The sequence below is a fragment of the Lissotriton helveticus genome, chromosome 1_1, assembly GCF_964261635.1.
Source record: "Lissotriton helveticus chromosome 1_1, aLisHel1.1, whole genome shotgun sequence".
In the NCBI taxonomy this organism is placed as follows: domain Eukaryota; kingdom Metazoa; phylum Chordata; class Amphibia; order Caudata; family Salamandridae; genus Lissotriton; species Lissotriton helveticus.
The window spans coordinates 1,464,275,165-1,464,295,266 of NC_136057.1; the positions used below are offsets into that span (position 1 = coordinate 1,464,275,165).

Genomic DNA, 20,102 nt, shown 5'->3' on the forward strand with positions numbered 1-20,102 from the left:
CGCTCCGTGCACAGCGGTGCACATCGCTGCAGGGGGACACAATGGGCCAAGTTGGACCTAGAAAACAAAGATGAAACATAAAATTAGCAAAAATAAACAAAATGGCTTACCTCTAAACGGAAACAACAACAACATACATACCCGCCTGAAGAACTTTGTGCATAGTAGTGCACACAGCTGCAGGGGTACGCCACGGGCCATGTTGTACCTAGAAAAAGGAAAAAAACATAACATTAGCAAAATGGAAAACATAGCTTACCTCAAACTGCAAAAACCAGCGTATCAGAACCGCTCCGTGCACATCGGTGCACATCGCTGCAGGGGGACGCCACGGGCCATGTTGGACCTACAAAACAGATAAAAAACATAACGTTAGCAAAATAGAAGACATAGCTTACCTCAAACTGCAAAAACCAGCGTATCGGAACAGCTCCGTGCACAGCGGTGCACATCGCTGCAGGGGGACGCCACGGGCCATGTTGGACCTAGGAAAAAGAAAAGAAACATAACATTAGCCTAAAAAAAGAAACATGGCTTACTTTTAGACGAAAACAACAACAACATACATACCCGTCTGAACAGCTTCGTGCACAGCGGTGCACACGGCTGCAGGGAGACGCCACGGGCCATGTTGGACCTCTAAAAGACAAAAAAAACATAAGATTATTGCAAAAGAAAAGATAGCTTACCTCAAGCTGCAAAACAGCCGCGGATCGGAACCACTCCGTGCACAGCGGTGCACATCGCTGCAGGGAGACGCCACGGGCCATGTTGGACCTAGAAAAAAGAAAAGAAACATAAGATTAGCCTAAAAAAACAAACATGGCTTACATCTAAACGAAAACAACAACAACATACTTACCCGTTTCAAGAGCTTCGTAACAGCGACTTCTAGCAGAGACGATCAGGGGAAAATGGCATTTAGAATGCTACAGCCATTTTCGGACTTGGGGGCGTGGTTTTGAAGTTCTGAGTGACAGACAACGTCACTGTCTAAAGAACATCAAAAATGACGCCCCCAAATCCGAAAAGGACGGGGCTACATCGGAGTGACGGATCTCTCCTCCAATGGCTGGCCTCCGTTTCGGAAGCCAGCCAATAGGGAAGAGACAGGGCAAGGAGGCGGGATCTACTGAGCTACTAAGAGACATTAAATCTCCGACCCCAGACTGCGCAAGCGCAGCCTTTAGGTCCTCGACCTAAAAAGAGTGTTGATAGGCTCCACCGGCTCAAAATAAGCACTGTTTGTATTTTTTCACTCCATGTATCTTTCTGCTGTTACGCTGACATCATAGTAGGTAAGCAACAGCAGTTTTAGAATGCCCTTGACCTGCTCTTGCAGCGCAACTGAACAAAGGTTCAGAGAGAAGTCAGGGCGTAGGAGGCTGAGGGCCCTCCCGTAGTATACTCTTGTAGCACCTCCAGACGATAACCAGAGAGCAGGCTAACTGTAGCATTTGTAGTATGTAAAGGACTTGGTTGTTGAGTCATGTAGGCTAAGCCAAAAATGAGGTTTAGTAGGTATGGACCTCTGTCTTACCATGCTTCTGATTGACTGTTCGAGGTCAGTGTAGCGGACTGTTGCCCCAAGGTACCTTACTCCCCTGCATAGAATGTATGATGTTCATACTTCCACTGAGGTAGGAGTTTTTTGGGTCAGCCTTTGCAGAGGGTTCTTACATGGCATAATTACTTTTGACTCTTAACTATCTAATGTTGAGTTTTGGGCGGAAAGGAGATTTTTTGTAGTTCATGCAACTTCTTGTGTTCCTGTTTTTCTCTATGACAGGTGCTAATGTTAACGCCAAGGATGCTGTGTGGCTCACCCCCTTACATCGTGCTGCAGCGTGCCGTCATGAGGTAAGTCCTAGTGTCAACAAGTCCTTGGTACTTAAAGGAAGAGATAATTTCAACTGACTTAGCCATTTAATTTTAGCAGCCATTTAGATTGACCTCAATTTTTTTGCCAGCTTCCCCAAACTCCACTATGCTCGGATGATGATTTTTCAAAGGTCTTGTATCTGTAATACTGGTTTAGGCCCGCTGTTCTCATAGCATGCCATCTGGGGTCTACATGAATTGCGCTTATCGGTTCCTGGCTTGTGTTGTCTTTGATCACTGCCGGTGTTTTGTGTCTGTCTTTTACTTGGAGTAGTTGGTGGTTTTGTACTGTTTTATTTTGGTTTTTGGTGATGAAGACTAGAATGCACTTGAATTGTATGGATGTGTATAGCTTAGATTCAATTACTGTCAAGTTTAAATTGGGTCCTGATGCACACACACGAAGCCAGAGCCTCAATAGTTTAGCATATGGTATTTTCAACTAAAACAAAGGAGGCTTTTTGGGTGAGACAGGGAATGATTTTTTTTGTGAGGCAGAGGCACATGCTTTCGAGTGGAAGGCAGAGAGAACTTTCCCTTTGAGACTGGGAGCAATATTTGCCACTGTGCTGGATTTGCTAGGTTTGCATTTAATAGGTTTTCTTTGAGGCACTTGTGTCTTTTTTTCTTAAATGCTGTGTACATTTTACTTGTTACAATGAGTATAAGATTGCACCTTTATGATTATAAAGATCATAACTCTAGCCATTGCACCCTCTGATTTTCTTTGCTTCTACAGAAGGCTGTTCACTTTCTCCTCAAGCACTCGGCAGATGCCAATGCCCGTGATAAGTACTGGCAGACACCGCTGCACGTCGCTGCTGCTAACCGCTCGACCAAGTGCGTGGAGGCATTGATTCCCCTTGTGAATAGCATCAGCGTGGGGGACCGCACAGGTCGCACTGCTCTTCACCATGCAGTGCACAGTGGGTATATGGAGGTGAGAGCGTGTTTTGAGGAAATCTGGTTTCTTTGTTAATCTGTGCAATTGCTTATTCTGGTTGCAGCTTCTTCTAGATAGTATAGGGTTTGCACTGTGGAGTAAGGTTTTGGCCCTGCATTGAGCGCATGTTGAAGTCACCTCTTAGCATCTTATGTGCTATGTCCTCCTATCCAGATGGTTGTCCTGCTGCTGAACAAAGGGGCCAACTTGAACATATGTGATAAGAAGGACCGGCAGCCCATACATTGGGCATCTTTCCAAGGTGAGCTGGTGCCAACCACTTTCATGAACACATTTAGTGTCCTTGTATGGCATTTGGTGATCTTCTCCTTGTTTTGCCCTCAGGCCATTTGGAAATTGTGAAGCTGTTGATCTCTCGCGGGGCCGATGCAATGGCGAAGGATAAGAAGGCATACACCCCGCTGCATGCCTCGGCAGCTAGTGGCCAGGTGGAGATTGTGAAGTACCTGTTGAAACTGGGAGTGGAGGTGAGATTGGCCAGCTTTTAATTTAATTTAATTTAATTTAATTGCGGGTTTATATAGCGCTAGGAATCGACTCCCGGAGGAGTATCTCCACGCTTCGACCGCTGGGGAACCCGTCCTGGCTCACCCTGAGAGATGGTCCCTGATGGGTATCTCTAAGGTGCGACCAAGCATCCCCGGCGGTCTGGGGGGCCGTTGTGAAGATGAGGCAAGCTGATGCCCAGAGTTGCCGAGTATGGTTTCTGACTAGAGTAGGCACCGAGGCGAGAATTATCGAGTCTGCTGACCCTGGTCCACGACCCTGCCGCGTCGGGAATCGAACCCTGGTCCCGGGCCGTTCTCTGCTTACGGGTCTGCCGCCTCTAACCAGTGAGCCACACTTCTCCACTTTCAAAGCCCTTTTTCAAAGCAGCTTAAAGTCTCAGACCTTTTCAGTTTTTCTAGGCAACAGAAAGAGTGAATGGGGCGACAATACCAGAAATGGACAAGTTAATGACTAATAGGGTGTTCTGGTCTGGGGAGAATTGCTGTTGGGCTGCTACAGATGTGAGTGGTTTGAAAAAGGGGCCCTGTTGACCTGTGACAATTAATCTTAGATCACCTTTCTATGAATCACAGCATTGCTAGTCATGACAGTAGATGCAGTGACCTGTCTGTCATATACTTTGTATCTAAACACACTGGTTGGAATGCAAATCCACAGCCCAGCCTGCATGCAAATCATTGTAGATCATTTTACCTCTGTGACAGAAGAAATTATCTGCTCTCTCCAGAAAGGGAGTTGTCTACCCCCTATTTCAGCTGATTTGTGCTTTACTGTGTATAATGTGTTTGAAAATCCCCACAATACTCCCCCGGTCCCATCAGTTTGCCACATGCCTGCCAGTCGAGGCTTAGGTGAGCCGCGTTAGAACAGCTTACGTGACTGCTTCTTGGCCAATGCTGTATCACTCTGATTTTTCCCTGATTACACCATAAACCTTCAATCGAATGTTAGTCCGTATGCCTTAGACTATTTAAATAGACAAAGGTTTTGTTATTTCTATTCCCAGATGTTTGTGCCTGGCACGTTTCTCGCCTATGGTTTTCAGATGGCTCCCTTTATTGCAGGATATCATGGAAAGCCTTTTGTTGCACCTGTTCTTCCAGCAGCAGACTGTATAACACCTATATCATGAAAGGCCGTCAAACATGAGCATTATTGGAAGGAAAAATATTATAACATGAGCATGAAGCATTATTGGAAGGAAAAATATTATAACTTTTAATGACTGCTAAAATACATATCTGAAAGAGACAATTAGTTATAGATTCCTTTCCTGTAGAATTACCCCCAGGCATCAGACTGGATCCGGAATTTTTTTTTGTCAGCAGTACGCCAGCGCATGGAAAGGTGACGTTGGTCGAGTCCGCGTTCGTTGTTGCGGTCGCTGGAATGACGTTGTGGTATGTACTTAGATGCCGTCCTCACCCCCTGACATCAGTTTTTTATTTTACCTCGCCAGCCAGCGCAGATCCGGAGGGAGCGGTACCACCAGTCACTTTTTGACTGACATTTTTGCGACTTTTGTCCACACCGTTTGAGTCTATCGACTCCTGGTGCACACAGGGATATCCAGTCGTCCTCTGCCCCAGCTCCAAGGCTTGCGACACCTGTCGCAACCGGAGGTCAGTTATGGACCCACACTGCGTGTGGCTGTGGTGTCTGGAGCACGACCATGATTCCAAGTTGTGCTCCGACTGCCGGAACATGAATCCGAAGTCTTTCGGAAGCGGTCCCGAAAGCTTCTCGAGGCCCGGCAGTCCGCTCCGCGCTGCTCGAGGTCCCGGTCGAGGGCCTTCAGGCCCCTCGGACTCGGCTGGGGGTCCTGGGCCTTCGACGCCAGCGGCTCCGGCACCACAGGGTCCCCTTAGATCCAGGCCTGGATCGGCGCCGGGTGACCTTATAACATCTCCCCCAGTGCCGATTCCACCGGCACCATGTCCGCACCCGACGCCGGTTGTGTCCCCAGCCAGCGTCAAACCCGGCCTCCACCCTGACTTGGACAAGGAGCCGGACTGACGCCGACCAACGCCGGATCCGGCACCGAGCAGAACATTTGTAACTGTGTTCTACCCTGGTGTTTCCTGCAGGCCAGATTGGCAACCAGGGTAAGGTGAGGAGAACTGGGAGGGGTCTGTAGACCCTTTAGCTGACCAGTTGGATGAACCAGACTGGAGAGAGGAGTTGGGGGAGCCAGTGGTCTGGATACCTCCCCAGAACTTGGCATGTTGTGTCCTCCTACCGTGGCTACGGAGGAGGGTGCTTCATACGTAGTGGTGTTGCGTAGGGTAGCTGAGGCCCCCAACCTCGAGCTACCTACGGTGGCGGTCAGCAAGAATCTCCTGACGGAGGTGCTTCAACCGGAAGCGGCCTTTTCAGAGCCCCTGCTGCCTTTTAATGGAGCCCTTACTGACATCCTTTTGGGCACCTGGTCCAAGCCCAACACAGGAAGCCCAACAAGCTCCTGTGGATAGGATGATTGCCCGACGCCACTGCCCGTCTCCGGGCGACCCCTCTTTCCTCTCCCAACACCTCACCCCTAAGAGCTTGGTGGTCCAAGCCTCTACGTCCAAAGGCGCAGTCCCTAACGCACCACCTGATGGGAGTTCAAAAAGCTGGACCATCTTGGGGGAATAAGTTGTTTTCTTCCTCCAGCATGGGACTGCGGTTGGTAAACACAGCATGTCTGTTGGGCCGTTACACCCATTCTGTGTGGGATACGGTATTGCAAGTGCTGCCACAGTGCCCGGAGGAGGCCCGGGCCATGCTCTCCCGTGCAGTCGCCAAGGGGAGAGACACAGCCAAGTTTACCACCAGCTGTGGACTGGACACCACCGACTCGCTAGGCAGGACAATTTCAACGTCGGTAGCCCTTCAGCGCTACACCTGGCTGAGGTTGACTGGTGTTTCCGGGGATGTCCAGGCTACCTTGCTGGACATGCCTTTTGATGGCCATCGCCTGTTTAGCGACAAAGCGGACAACGCGCTGGAGAGCTTCAAGGACTTGTGGGCTAAGGCCAAGTCCTTGGGCCTCTCTACCACCCGCCCTGCGCAGCCTGCGCAGCCTGCTTTTAGCCCCTTTTGAGGCTACGGAAGGGGTGCCCCTCCACGTTCCGCCCAGAGCCTCAGGCCGGCGCAAGCTGCCCAGCCCCAGCGTGGCTGGGGACGAGGTCCCACCGTCGTGGGTCTGGGGGCAAGCGAGCGGGCCAGTTCACCAGCGCCCCCTCTGCAGCAGCCTCCAAACCCTCCTAGTCCAACCTGTCAGGGCCACCAATCGCCAGTGGGCGTCAGGATTCGCCATCACCTCCCCCACTGGCGCACCATCATGTCAGACAGGTGGGTTTTGCAGATAGTCCGAAGGGGCTACTCCCTCCCCTTCGAAACTGCCCCTCCATCCATGCCACCTCAGCACCATCGCATGTCAGAGGATCATCTGACCCTTCTCCAACAGGAAGTTACAGCTCTCTTTACCAAGGGAGCCATCGAGTGAGTGCCTGCTCCTGAAGTAGGTTGTGGTTGCTATTTCCACTACTTTCTGGTGCCCAAGAAGGACAAAGGCCTGCGTCCTATCTTGGATCTCAGGAACTTCAACCGCTTCTTCTGGAAGAAGTTAAAAATGTTGATACTAGCTAGGGTCCTGTCCGCCCTTGTCCTTGGAGACTGGATGGTAGCGTTTGACTTGCAGGAGGCTTACTTTCACATCCCCGTCCTGCCGGCCCACCGGCGTTACCTGTGGTTCACAGAAGGTCACGAGCACGTTCAGTTTACCGTGCTCCCCTTTGGCCTTACCAGCGCCCCTCGGGTGTTCACGAAAGTGATGGCGGTGGTCGCAGCTCATCTGCGCAGATCAGGGGTTCCAGTCTTTCCCTATCTCGACGACTGGCTGTTGAAGGCGGCTCATCGCAGGCAGTTGTCTCCCACCTCCAGACAACGGCGGACCTCCTGCACTTGCTGGGGTTCACTATCAACGTGCCGAAGTCACACCTGATTCCCTCTTAGATGTTCCTTTTCATCGGAGCTGTTCTGGACACAACGCAGTTTTGGGCTTATCTTCCCGAGCAGCGAGTCCTGGATATTTGGGCTATTATTCTGATTGTTCAGGCTCTATCCCGGGTTTCGGTCAGAATGACCCTGAGGCTACTGGGCCTCAAGGCCTCCTGCATCCTTTTTTAACACGATGCCCTTTAAATATAAACAAGCTTTTATCTTTCTGAATTGTTCAAAAATTGCACTGAACTCTTGCACTTAGCAACCTTGCACAACTTTACTGCCTTTTTTGCCCGCCCTGGTCCACCCCGGCTGTGTGCCGTTTGCGTGGAGGGCAGGGCTAAGCCTCACAGAACTTCCCTTTCCGGTCGGGGAGGCGGGACTTTATACCCGATCCTCCTCAAAAGACCGATGTGCACGCGAGCGCGCAGGAGACGCGCGCAGCGGGCGCACCGCTGGTGCACCAAAGGCAAGCCCTTCTGTGCCCGTCCCCGCACCGACAGCACACAGCGCCTGAAATGCTGCAGGTTTATGCAAAGTGGTGATGGATAACACTAGCCGCAGCTACTCCGGGGAACAACTATACGAGATAGGCAAACAAGTAAGCATGTCCTGTAAACTGCCACTAGAAAATAGGGACTGAGCTTGGCATTGTGAAGAATGACAGACTAAAATGTGGTCTGCTCAATGTAAGATCGCTTCCTAAGCATTCCACAGAGATTCAGCTACTGCTAGAAATACATGAGCTTGATTTTCTGTTTGACAGAGACATGGACTACGGCAGGGCTGGAGTTAGAGCTGGGACTGGCCTGCCCAGCGGGATATAAGGCTTTTCATAAACCGAGATCTAGTGGTCGTGGGGGAGGGATCGGGATCGGAATTATCTTTAAAGAGGCCTGGAATATTTCTCCGCTGGACATAGATGAGATCACCTGCGCGGAAATTTTGGGCTTCTCTCTTAAGGATCAGATGGGCCACTCCCTTACGGGCATGGTCTGTTATAGGCCGCCGGGGGCAACTTACTCACAACAACAGCAGGACTTGATTGATGCAATTAATAACATGGCCCTTACCCATACTAGGTTATTAGTTTTGGGAGACTTTAATCTGTGGGCAAATAGAAGAATGGACACCGCATATAGCAATCTCATTCAATCCTGAGCAAGCCTGAGCCTATTACAATGGGTGTCAGAATCAACGCACATAGAAGGCAACACTCTAAATATGATATTTCTGAGGAAAGCTTTATTACTATGGGGAAAATTCTGCCGGTGGGGTGGTCGGACCATCATGTGGCCAGTTTCAGCGTGGCACTGATTAGTAAGATGAGGCCCTTGACCAGGGAAGAAAGGGCCTATTGGGGCAGGGACTGGAAAGGACTGTTAAGGAAGGCTAAAATGGGCCCTCTATTTCAGGCAGAGACTCTGTTTAACCCTGAGAAACAGGTAACCGAGAATTACACAGCTCTCTGTGAACACTTAATTAGGAGAATCGACCAGCTTGCCCCTCTGAAGGATATCAGGAAAAGAGGTAGACCCTCAGCTCCATGGTACACGGAGGCATTAAGGAACTGTAAGTTGGATTTTAAAATGGCAGAAAGACAGTGGAGAAAGGACTACGCGGGAAACGATAAGGCCAGTTGGAGGCAAACCTTAATGAAATACAAAAGAGAAATAGCAATTGCTAAAGCGAAATATTTCGCCTTCTCCATCCTTAAATCCTCCAATAAATCTAAGGATATTTTCAGGATAGTAAGAGATATGACCCACCCAGACTGCACAAACCGTAAAATCCCACCGACTCAGGAGCTGTGTGATGGATTGGCAAGTTTCTTTCAAGATTGTGGAAGGTCTGAAAGATGTGACCCTACCCGGTTCTCGGGATAAGGAAAAGGGAGAAACATCTAAGAACAACCTCGACAGGGATAAATACCTTATCTCATTCATTCCCGAGCTCACTATGGATGAATTTAAGATGCCCTCGGTAGAGGAGTTTGCTCGAGTGGCTCTAGGAATCTCTTCAGGGTCACCTTTGAAACCTATCCCCCATAAGATACTGAAAGAACTAGGATCAGAGATCTTTCCTATCCTACGTCAGCTGTGTGGCCAGTCCCTCAATAGCGGAGTGGTGCCACCCAGCTGGAAGCAGGCAATTATAACACCGTCACTGAAAAAATCCTCACTGAACGCAGGTTGCCATAAGAACTATAGGCCAATCTCCTTATTGCCATACCCAGTTAAGATCATGGAATGCTTGGTAAGTAGGGCATTTTCCCTTTTCCTGGAGACCAACAATAAACTGGAAGATGAGCAATTTGGGTTCAGGCCTGGTCACGGAACAGAGACAGCCTTGGTGACCGTCTTGTATAATCTTCGAATGCGGGCGGACAGGGGACAATCGGCAACCCTAATATTGCTAGACCTATCTACCGCATTCGATACGGTCAATCACGCCATTCTTCTCACAAGGCTGGAAACTCTGGGAGTGACAGGTGTGGCACTGAGCTGGATGCACTCTTATTTATCAAATAAATGGCAAGCAGTAGCGCTCCCCCCGTATCAATCGGGATTTGTAAAAAATGAACACTAGGTACCTCAGGGGTCCTCAATCAGCCCCATACTGTTCAATGCATATATGCGAAAACTGCTGGATATCTGTGAGAAAGTGGCTCTACATGTACTGGACCAAAGTAAGGTACCGTGTGTATAGAGTCCACAATCCCACAGAGGTATAACAGAAGTTAAAGTCAGGTCTGACCTTACTCTCTAAAGTGGTAGCTTGGTCGAGCAGTAAGGCAGTACCAGAGGACAGTGTAAAGCATTTGTTGCACACACTCAGTCAGCAAAAGGTTTCACACACTCAAGAACTGAACTCTAGACCAATTGTTTTTATATCCTGAGGGGTGGAGTTGGCACAGGCTGGCACACCCCCCTTTCTGACGTAGGTTTTCCTGCCAGTCTTCCCACCAGAGTGGAGGTCAGAACTGGTGGGGGCCAGTTGCTGAGTACAGCAAGTGGTCTGGAGAATCTCACAAAGGCGGAATGCCTGAAGCTTCCCCTGCCCATCCTAGGGGAGGAGGCTTGGCACCTTGTCCCAGGATGTGCATTTTTGCAGGCCCAGGAGAGCGGGGAGCTCTCGACCTAGGGGTCCAGCAACATGTCTGCTGTGTGGCAGCCTAGGCAGCCTCTCAGACAAGACGTGGATTGTAGGTTAGGTTTCAGAGGGCATCTCTAAGATGCCCTCTGTAGTGCATTTTACATTAAATCCCACACTGGCATCGGTGTGGGTTTAATGTGCTGAGAAGTTTGATACCAAACTTCTCAGTGTTCAGTGTAGCCATTATGGCGCTGTGGCGTTCGTAATGCCAGCCTCCCAGCACCATATTCTCTTAATGGCATCACTGTACTTACAGTGCCCAGGAATGGCCCTGAGTACTGTAGGGGCACAGGGCTCAGGCTCCTGTGCCCACACCACTGGCATTGGGCACCCAGCTAGAGGGGTGGCTAATGTATGCCAAGGCAGTGGGTTTGTGGGCAGGGCACACAGGGATGTGTGTCATGTCGACTCTTTGCTTAGTTCTGCACCTAGACACTCAGCCTGCACAGGCAGTGTGTGGGTGTCAAGGTACAGGGCCCTTAAGGGTGGCACAATAAGTGCTGCAGCCCTTAGGGGTCTTCTCTGGTTACAATTCCCTGGGTACCTAGGGTACCATTTACTAGGGGCTGACATGTGGCCAGAGATGCCAATAGGATTTAGGCTTTGGTATAGTTTTTAGAGCAGGAACACAGGCCTTGGGTACCTGATTGTCAGGGACCCAGGGCACACCAAGGAAAAGTGCATCAGGTATCAGGCAAAAAGTGTGTGTGTGGGGGGGGGGGGGGGTACTGCAACAGAAACTCACTTTCTCACAAAATCGTAAAAACGCATAATAGCATGGTCAATTACGCCGATGACATCCTGCTTATGGTGTCCCTGGACGGCGACCATGCGGACTCTCAGGAAAGCTTTCATGCGTGTATGCTGGAAATTGTGTACCGGCTAAGGGACAACTCGCTCCAATTTAACAGTGAGAAAACAGAGATTCTGCACGGTAAGGTGGGTGGGGCCCCTATAGGACTACCAGCTGATTTCTGGCCCATAGCTACAGACGTCCCCCTGGTGCCAGTGAGCACAGTACTTAATCTGGGGGTCAGTTCAATGAAAAGTTGAATTTGGTGTCCCATCTTAACAAACTGGTGGGAGGTTGCTATACTCTCATCCGGGGACTCCGGAAATTGCTGCCATCCCAGGCAAGAATCACGGTAGTAAGAAGCACTATACTGAGTTGCCTGGATTACTGTAATGCCCTGCTCTTGGAATCTCCGGGATATCTGAATGCTAGACTCCAGAGTATCCAGGAGGCAGCAGCAAAGCTTACTCTGACCCGGGCACGTCGCTCCTCGACGACACAAGCGCTGGCAGATCTGCACTGGCTTCCGGTGAGTCAAAGGATTCTGTTTAAATCCTTATGTATAGTTTTTAAGGCACTACATGGACAGGGGCCTAAACCGCTCCAAGGCAGATTCAAATGGTATGAACCTGCACGCAATCGTCGCTCATCTTCTGCCTGTCTTGCTTGGATTCCCAGGATAAAGAAAGCAACCCTGGGGGGGTAGAGCGTTCGGCATGGCAGCTGCCCGCCTTTGGTGAATCTCTGTTTCTCACTGTTAAATTGGAGCGAATTTAGCCAGTTCACCATTTCCAGCATACACGCATGAAAGCTTTCCTGAGAGTCCACATGGTCGGCGTCCAGGGACACCTTAAGCAGGGTGTCATCGGCGTAATTGACCACCCTAGGTGTGGCGCCGCGGCTAGGGCGACTGACTCCGGAATCTGGGGATCACGGTTCGATCCCCAGCACCGGCGGCAGATTAGCTCAGCACCATGTGACTCTGGGCAATACCTTGCTTAATCTTCCCGACGGCCCCCAGCGCCTAGAGACCCTTACGGGTGATTGTGCGCTTTACAAATGTGGATTATTATTATTATAATGCGTTTTTACGATATCCAGTAGTGGTCGCATATATGCATGGAACAGTATGGGGCTGATTGAGGACCCCTGAGTAGCACTTTCCGGAGTCCCCGGATGAGAGTATAGCAACCTCCCACCAGTTTGTTAACGTCTTCCTTTGGAAATTAGGAAAATACAGGATCTAATGCTGTTCCGTGAGAAAGTCAAGACGTGGCTCTTCCCCAAAGTATGAAGCTCTGACCCAGCTATGTAACCTTCCATATCAGCTTCTCCCAATGTCTCAGTGCCAGGATGCCCGCAGGGTTGCAGTGCGCTCTACAAACGTTAAAAATAAAATTAATAAAAATCCTGCTAGTGGATCATGCCAGGTGGCATATGCAGGCTCTGCAGTGAGTCCTGAAGTTCCGGTGGGCACAGCATCAGGGGAATCTGTCCGATTGCGTTCAGATCTCAGAGGGCACTGCACTACAATTGCAGTGGTGACTAACTAACAAGGATTGGGTCAGCAGCAGATCGCTCTCCTTTCCCAACCAGAGTTCACAGTGGTGACGGATACATCACTTCTGTGGTGGGGCGGCCACATGGGAGAGGCGTAGATCAGAGGACTCTGGTCTCCGGCGGAGTCTGGGCTCTACATCAACCTTCCGTATCTGCGGGTGATCCGTCTTGCACTAAAAACATTCTTTCCCTCTGTCCGGGGAAGAGTAGTGCAGGTGTTCCCCGGACAACAGCACTGCCATGTGGTACTGCAACAAACAGGTCGGGTTGGGGTCCTGCACCCTATGTCAAGAGGCTCTCCGTCTCTAGACATGGCTGGAACATCAGTTCATATCCCTGGTGGTTCAACACCTGGCAGGTTCTCTGAACGCCAGGGCGGACGAACTCAGCCGCATGTGCATGATGGATCACGAATGGCGTCTTCACTCGGAGGTGGTGCAAGGTCTTTTTCAGCTGTGGGGAGAGCCTTGGTTAGATCTATTTGCCACCGAAGAGAACGCGCAATGTCAGCAATTCTGCACGTTGGAATTTCCAAGGCGGCACTCGCTCGGCGACGCTTTTAGTCACGAGTGGAGTTGCTGTCTTCTATACGCCTTTCCGCATGTACCACTTCTGCCCAGAGTGCTGAAGAAGATCAAGTGCGACCAGGCCCAAGTCATTCTTGTAGCCCTTAATTGGGCACGAAGAGTCTGGTATCCCGAGCTGTGACACATGGGCACCGATCCTCCGATCAGACGGCCTCTTCGGGAGGATCTTCTGTCACAGCAGCAGGGGATGGTTCTCCTCCTGAACCTGTCCAGCCTTCACCTTCTTTCGTGGAGATTGAACGGCGACAGTTGACAGCTTTCGACCTTCCTCCCAAAGTCTGTGTCATTTTGGCAGCCAGGCGTCCCTCCACTAAGATGGTATACGCCTGCAGATGGAACACATTTGTGGCATGGTGCACAGCAAAGGCGGTGGATCCCCTTTCCACCCCTCTTTCTGAGTTTCTCTTGTTCCTCCTTTATTTGGCCCAGCAGGGCTCTGCTCTGGGCACTCTAAAGGGCTACCTTTCAGACATTTCAGCCTTTCTTAGGCTTCCTGATCAGCTTTTCAAGTCCCCTGTTGTAAATCCCTTCCTTAAGGGCATTACTCCTATTTTTCCTCCTATTCCATTCGTAATGCCCCTGTGGGATTTGAACTTAGTTCTAACTTATCTTATGTGTGCTCCCTTTGAGCCGCTACATAACTGTCCTCTCGGACTTTTAACTTTAAAGACTGTCTTTTTGGTTGCCTTCACCTCTGCTCGCAGGGTGAGTGAGCTCCAAGCGCTTTCTTCAAAACCTCCTTTTCTGGCTGTTCATCCGGACAAGGTTGTCCTTAGAACTCAACCATCTTTTCTTCCCAAAGTGGTTACTTCTTTCCACATTGGTCAAACCATCACTTTTTCCACTTTTTTTCCGCCTCCCCATCCTTCTAAGGCGGAAGAGAGGCTCCACCGCCTGGATCCAAAACTTGCGCTTTCCTTTTATTTGAATCGCACAAAGCAATTCCGGGTGGACGACCAGCTCTTTGTTGGATACGTGGGCGTCAAAAAAGGTCGGGCGTGCACAAACGGACTATCTCTAGGTGGGTCATTTTGTGCATAAAAGCTTGCTATTCTTTGGCAAAGAAGGAGCCTCCAGTGGGTCTGCGTGCCCACTCCACCAGGGCGACGGCAGCTACCACTGCTTTGGGACGTGGAGTGCCCCTCAATGATATCTGTCAGGCAGCTACGTGGGCCCCTCTGCACACGTTCACAAAACATTACTGCCTGGACAGCCAAGTTCGGAGAGACTGCTTCTTTGGCTGTTCGGTTCTTCAGGACTTTCTGGTGTGAACGTAGTTTGCAGACCCACCTCCGGGTTTGGTATTGCTGGGGTATTTATTCTATAGGTAAGGAATCTATAACTGCCTCATTCAGATGAACAAGTCACTTACCTTCGATAGCGATATATCTGTAAGAGACATAGATCAGTTATAGATTCTTTACTGCCCCACCCATCCTCCCCGTTCTGCGAACTGACTTCTAGGGTTAAGGACTTCTTTCAGGGCCCTAGTTGTGTGCACCAGTGGTCATTGTCTTGCATGGCTCTACGCTTCTGGCGTGGAACGTCGTGAAAAGAAATGATGTCGGTGTACGAGGGCTTCGTCTAATGAGATACCGCAACTTCATTCCGGCGACCACGACGTCAACGACGCACGCAGAGTCAACCAACCCCTGCTTTCGACGCGCAGGGGTACTGCTGATGAAAAAATTCTCCAAATCCAATCTGTGGCCTGGGGGTAATTCTACAGGTAAGGAATCTATAACTAATCGAAGTCTCTTACAGGCATATCGTTACCGAAGGTAAGTAACTTGTTCTTTCGTGAGGTGTAGACGAAAACTATCCTTAGGTGTGACATTATGTCCACAGTGCAGCACACAACATTGTGTGTGCAGTGTTCATCTTGTAGGATAAAACTGCACGTTTGCCTCCTGGTTGTTATTTCCTTTGTCTGTGGCTCTCATTCAATCACCCTATCCTTTTTCAAGTTTCCTCAAACCTGCTGCATAGGGAAGATTCTGAGACCGTACTTTTCTCCTTGCTGCTGTGTTTACCTTCTTGGTCTCCCACTTTCACCCTCTTGTGATGCCACTTGCCTTTGATGTGATTCAACACCATTCCTATCCATAAGGCATACCCCTGTGACCTCTGCTTCATTTGTGTCATCTTCCAGTTTTTGTATGTAGCCATATTTTGTTTTAAATGTTGTTGCATCCAGCAGTGCGCTTTCAATATCAGGAACTGTTTTCCTCTCTATTTCTAGCCCTGCTCATCTGATTGTTATTGCAGTGGTGTCACACTTTTCCCTCTTGGTTCTGGCTGTAGCAATCAGAAATCTGAAAACTGTGGGACTGTGAAGAAAATGCTTGGTTCATTTTCCGGCCTTTTTTAGAACTGATTCCTGATATGTACTGAACCTGCTTTTCCTCTCTTTTTTAGATTGACGAGCCCAACTTATTTGGCAATACAGCACTTCACATAGCCTGTTACATGGGCCAGGACGCGGTGGCCAACGAGCTGGTCAACTATGGCGCCAATGTCAACCAACCTAATGAGAAGGGCTTCACCCCTTTGCACTTTGCAGCTGTCTCGACCAACGGGGCTCTCTGCCTAGAGCTTCTGGTGAACAATGGCGCTGATGTCAACTTTCAGGTATGAGTACTTGAGGGCTGTATTTTGTGTAGGGGAATCTACCATCACTGTTAGTTTAGGGTTAGAAGCAGCTTTAGTTTCTGATACATTGATAATACCCCTATGTCAGCTTTGAGTTTGAAAGAGATGCCAAATAACTCGGTTCCATACTTATTCCCAGTACAGAACTAAATTGTCTGTCCTTTCTGGAACACAAAATCTTATACTTGACTTCAGTGTTTCTGCCCTTTTTCGAAATTAAGTACAAGTATTTATTTTCTAACATAGCAACCAGGTGTTTTATCAGCATGGTCTGGTTAGTGCTCTGTTACACTATTATTTATTTTAGATCATGTCGTCATTCTCTCGTTACAGGCTCTAAGCCTCCATTATACCGATCTATACTTCATACTTGTACGTTTAAGTGCTAGATTCAAGTAGATGTCAATTAATAAAAGCATGCTAATGTTAGGCAGTATAGTGGTTTGTAGGAATACTGAAACCTCCATCATCTGTTCATCTTACCTCAATTTATAATCTCCCAATAGAGGGAAAATCATGTATCATTTGTTAGCTGTCTGTTGTTTTGTAGAAAAAAGTATCCTTCCCCACACATAGCTAAAAAGCAGACCAAAGTTTCTCAGAGATCCTTCTGCTCCACTGTGGAGTCATAAAGTGCTCATACTTTTTTATGTCTTTTTCGATATAAGTGATAATCAACATCTTACTTTCACAAAAGTGTTGTTTGTGGAACAGTGCTAAAGCTACCTTATACGTATAATAATTCAAACTGTTATAATATTTAGGCACAAATTTAGAAAACAATAGCTAGAGCAATTTGTTTTACATTATCTCACAATTTTATAATCCACATGTTCCTTACAAGTGATGAAGATATTCTGCAAAGCTTCATGAATTATGGTACTCATAAACATGTTAAGAGCTGAATTAGTTTGTACAGTAGTAATACTGCTGTAGCAATTTAGGCTGTGATTATTGTGTTTGTCACTTTTGGGCTGCAATATGGGGCATTAGTCACAAAATTGTATAGCTGGATAAAGCTATGAATCATCTAGTCACTGGAACTAAAGTGGTCAGCTAAACGCCCATGTTCATAGAATTTGATCACCTCCGATAATACCTCCACTCCTACTTCCTAATATAATTCATTTTAAGGGACTGGAATGCTTATTGTTCACATATTCCATAAATGATAGCTAGATGAAACACACCAGTGTGAAGAAAGACTCTAATTAGAGACTTAAAAATAATAGCGAATCAAATGAATAGATGCATTCCTTCACAGGGGAAACGTTGTTGCAACATGATACCAAGGGTTTATCTAGGCAAGGCTCCCGCAGATGTTCTGCGTGTATCTTTAACATTCTGATAGTCCTTTCTTTATGCAATATCTGCATGGAAATGTTGCAGCGTAAACCATACATTTTCAGTGTCAATATGGTACTTCACACAATTGCATTTAAAATGTTTAATAATCCACACACTGAGTGGAAGTGCAGCAATATCCCCATGTAAGAACCTTTGAGGAGTGTTACCCAACAGCGTCATGCATGTGTTTCATGGGAGAAAGTGTAGTTTCCGCTTGTTTATGTTGGTAATCTGTGAAGAGTTATCAGTGTGCAATTCTCAATCATATGAACAGGACCTAATTTTTATAAATGCTAATTTTTTGCAAGGTGCTCCCATAAGTTAATGCTTTGGCATTGTTTATCACATCATTTTCTGACAGTCATGTGATACATGGCAGCAGGAAGCATTATTGTTTAATGCACATCTTGTTTAGCCATCACGAATAAAGGTTGAAATTGGTGTTTTAGGCTCAAATAATGGATAATGTTGTTTTAGGCAAATTAGCATGTAATATGAGGGAGGTGGGAAATAATACTTGAATGGTAATGTTCTCAATTTATATCAGAATATCTTGTGCATAGTTGATGCCATTCTTTGCTCCTGTCCTAAGGCAGATGTATATGCTGAAACATATGCCTCTGCCACTCGTGGTTCTAAGTTGGTTGCCACTTTGCTTCCACAGAGTAAAGAAGGGAAGAGTCCACTGCACATGGCTGCCATCCACGGAAGGTTTACACGTTCTCAGATCCTCATACAGAATGGTATGTAGCCTTACACTACATGCTATTTTCTGAACCCATATGTTTTCCTTCTCATAAGCACTCTCTGCCAGGATACCTGTAAAACACAACAGTGCCAGAATACCGCACATCATGGAAGTCCAGGAAGTTCAAGTCTGTATTCAAGGCTAATTATGGTAGTGTTATGCATGGTCTTATTGTATTCCCACTGTCTAGCAGGGCTTTCAAGCAGACTTGTGAATATGACAGTGCATTCAGATAGCTGGACTTCCTGTTTAGAAAATATTTCTTTGGTATACTGTGAATTCAATGAGAAGGACTTCATAAAGATGAATTGGCCAGCAGTGTAGCACTACATGCACTTTTCCCTATCTCTGACACTAGCTTAAGAACAGATATGATACAAGAGGGAAGCCTGGCTTTAGATAAAAGTGGGACGCAGTACTGGGTTTGGAGATGACAGACATACCCCATCCCCAGTTTGTAGGAGATGGTAGGAATGAGAGAAAGAGGGTGTAGTTCTGCAGAGTTCAGGATTTGTCTTAATCTGCCTCCTCTCAAATTTGTATGTTGAAAAACTGGTGTTTTCTTATTTTTATTTATTTTTATTACATGCAGATATCTTTCATGAGAACCAAACGCTCATCTGAATAATACAGCCAATCTATATTATGTAAGCAAGTTAGGCAGTATTTTCAATGTGCAGTCGAGCAACACAGGTGGAATAAAGTATAGAAGAAACGTGGGGGCAAGGGGACTGAAGAGTGTAATTTAGAAGCCCCGCCATATGGGTGGCAGACAGATGTAACTACAGCTTGGAAAAGCAGGAGGAATTTACCAGATGGTAATAGTACAGGGGAACCTTCTTACAGAATTCCCCCACATTCAGTCATTTTCCTTCCTCTGTTTTAAGGGTGTATTTCATTTTTAAATGACAAAAATGCTGAAAAATGTGACCTTTTGAGTAACTCTCCACACTGTCAGTAGTGGCTGCTAGACCAATGTCTGTAGATTACCAGTATGGGATTTTTGTAAATTATTTCAGTTGACTTTTATCCAATAAAACAATTACTACACAAACTTGTGTTAACCAAGATCACAATCTGCACACAACACAGTCATTCCATGCTAAATAGTGGATCTAACAATGATGCTTGGAATTGCAAGCAGAACTCCCAGGAGAGCAAATGTTCGAATCGAAACACCTAGTTTAGAAATATCTTTTTTTCTTATGCAGGTGGTGAGATTGATTGTGCCGACAAGTACGGCAACACACCTCTCCACGTTGCTGCTAGATATGGCCATGAGCTGCTCATAAGCACTTTGATGACGAATGGTGCTGACACTGCGAGGTGAGTATAGGGATTGATTTTAGTGCCTTTGACCCTGCCTTCATTCATTTGCCACCCATAAAATGTTATTTTGTGATAATTGATGACTCGCAGAACACTTACACGTGTCCTCGTTAAAGTGCACATACCACCTTGATTGTGTAGTGTGCTGCATCCACAGCTCATTGTAAAAAAAATATAATTTGCAATGCAATAGGTCTCGTCTTTAGGACTTAATACGTTTTTAGCTCTGAAGCTCATTATCCTGGGTAAAGCGATTCTGGTATTTTACTGACCTCTTATAGTCGTTGTCTATCAAGACAGTTAAATCGAGGCAGTTGCTAGAAAAAAGTATTCTCTAAGCAAAAGTGGAAGCAGACAAGTCCTGGGGCAATGCTTCAAAGCCCACACAAAGTACTTACAACAGATCTTCCAGACAGCGCAAGCGCTGTTGAAACTCGACCTAAAAAGCACTGTTTTGGATGTGAAACTGAGATCAAGTTTCTCCAAACTTTGACTTCAGCTGTTTACTTTTGCTTTCATTGCATAGTCTGCTGAGCAGTTGTAAGTCTCTGCTTTCAGCTGTCAATTTATGTGCTTAAAGAAATGCTGAAA

General features: G+C 47.5%; 1 protein-coding gene across 3 annotated transcripts in view; it reads left to right on the top strand.

Annotated features, from left to right (window-relative positions):
• ANKRD52 (ankyrin repeat domain 52) overlaps positions 1 to 20,102 on the top strand; it is a 387,356-nt gene that overhangs the window by 83,819 nt on the left and 283,435 nt on the right. For all 3 annotated transcript variants that reach the window (XM_078686163.1, XM_078686164.1, XM_078686168.1), the window contains exons 4-10: positions 1,790 to 1,860; positions 2,621 to 2,821; positions 2,999 to 3,086; positions 3,170 to 3,312; positions 15,854 to 16,066; positions 18,099 to 18,177; positions 19,394 to 19,508. In XM_078686163.1, the coding sequence (XP_078542289.1) occupies positions 1,790 to 1,860; positions 2,621 to 2,821; positions 2,999 to 3,086; positions 3,170 to 3,312; positions 15,854 to 16,066; positions 18,099 to 18,177; positions 19,394 to 19,508 (910 nt within the window). The remainder of the gene's footprint in view (positions 1 to 1,789; positions 1,861 to 2,620; positions 2,822 to 2,998; positions 3,087 to 3,169; positions 3,313 to 15,853; positions 16,067 to 18,098; positions 18,178 to 19,393; positions 19,509 to 20,102) is intronic.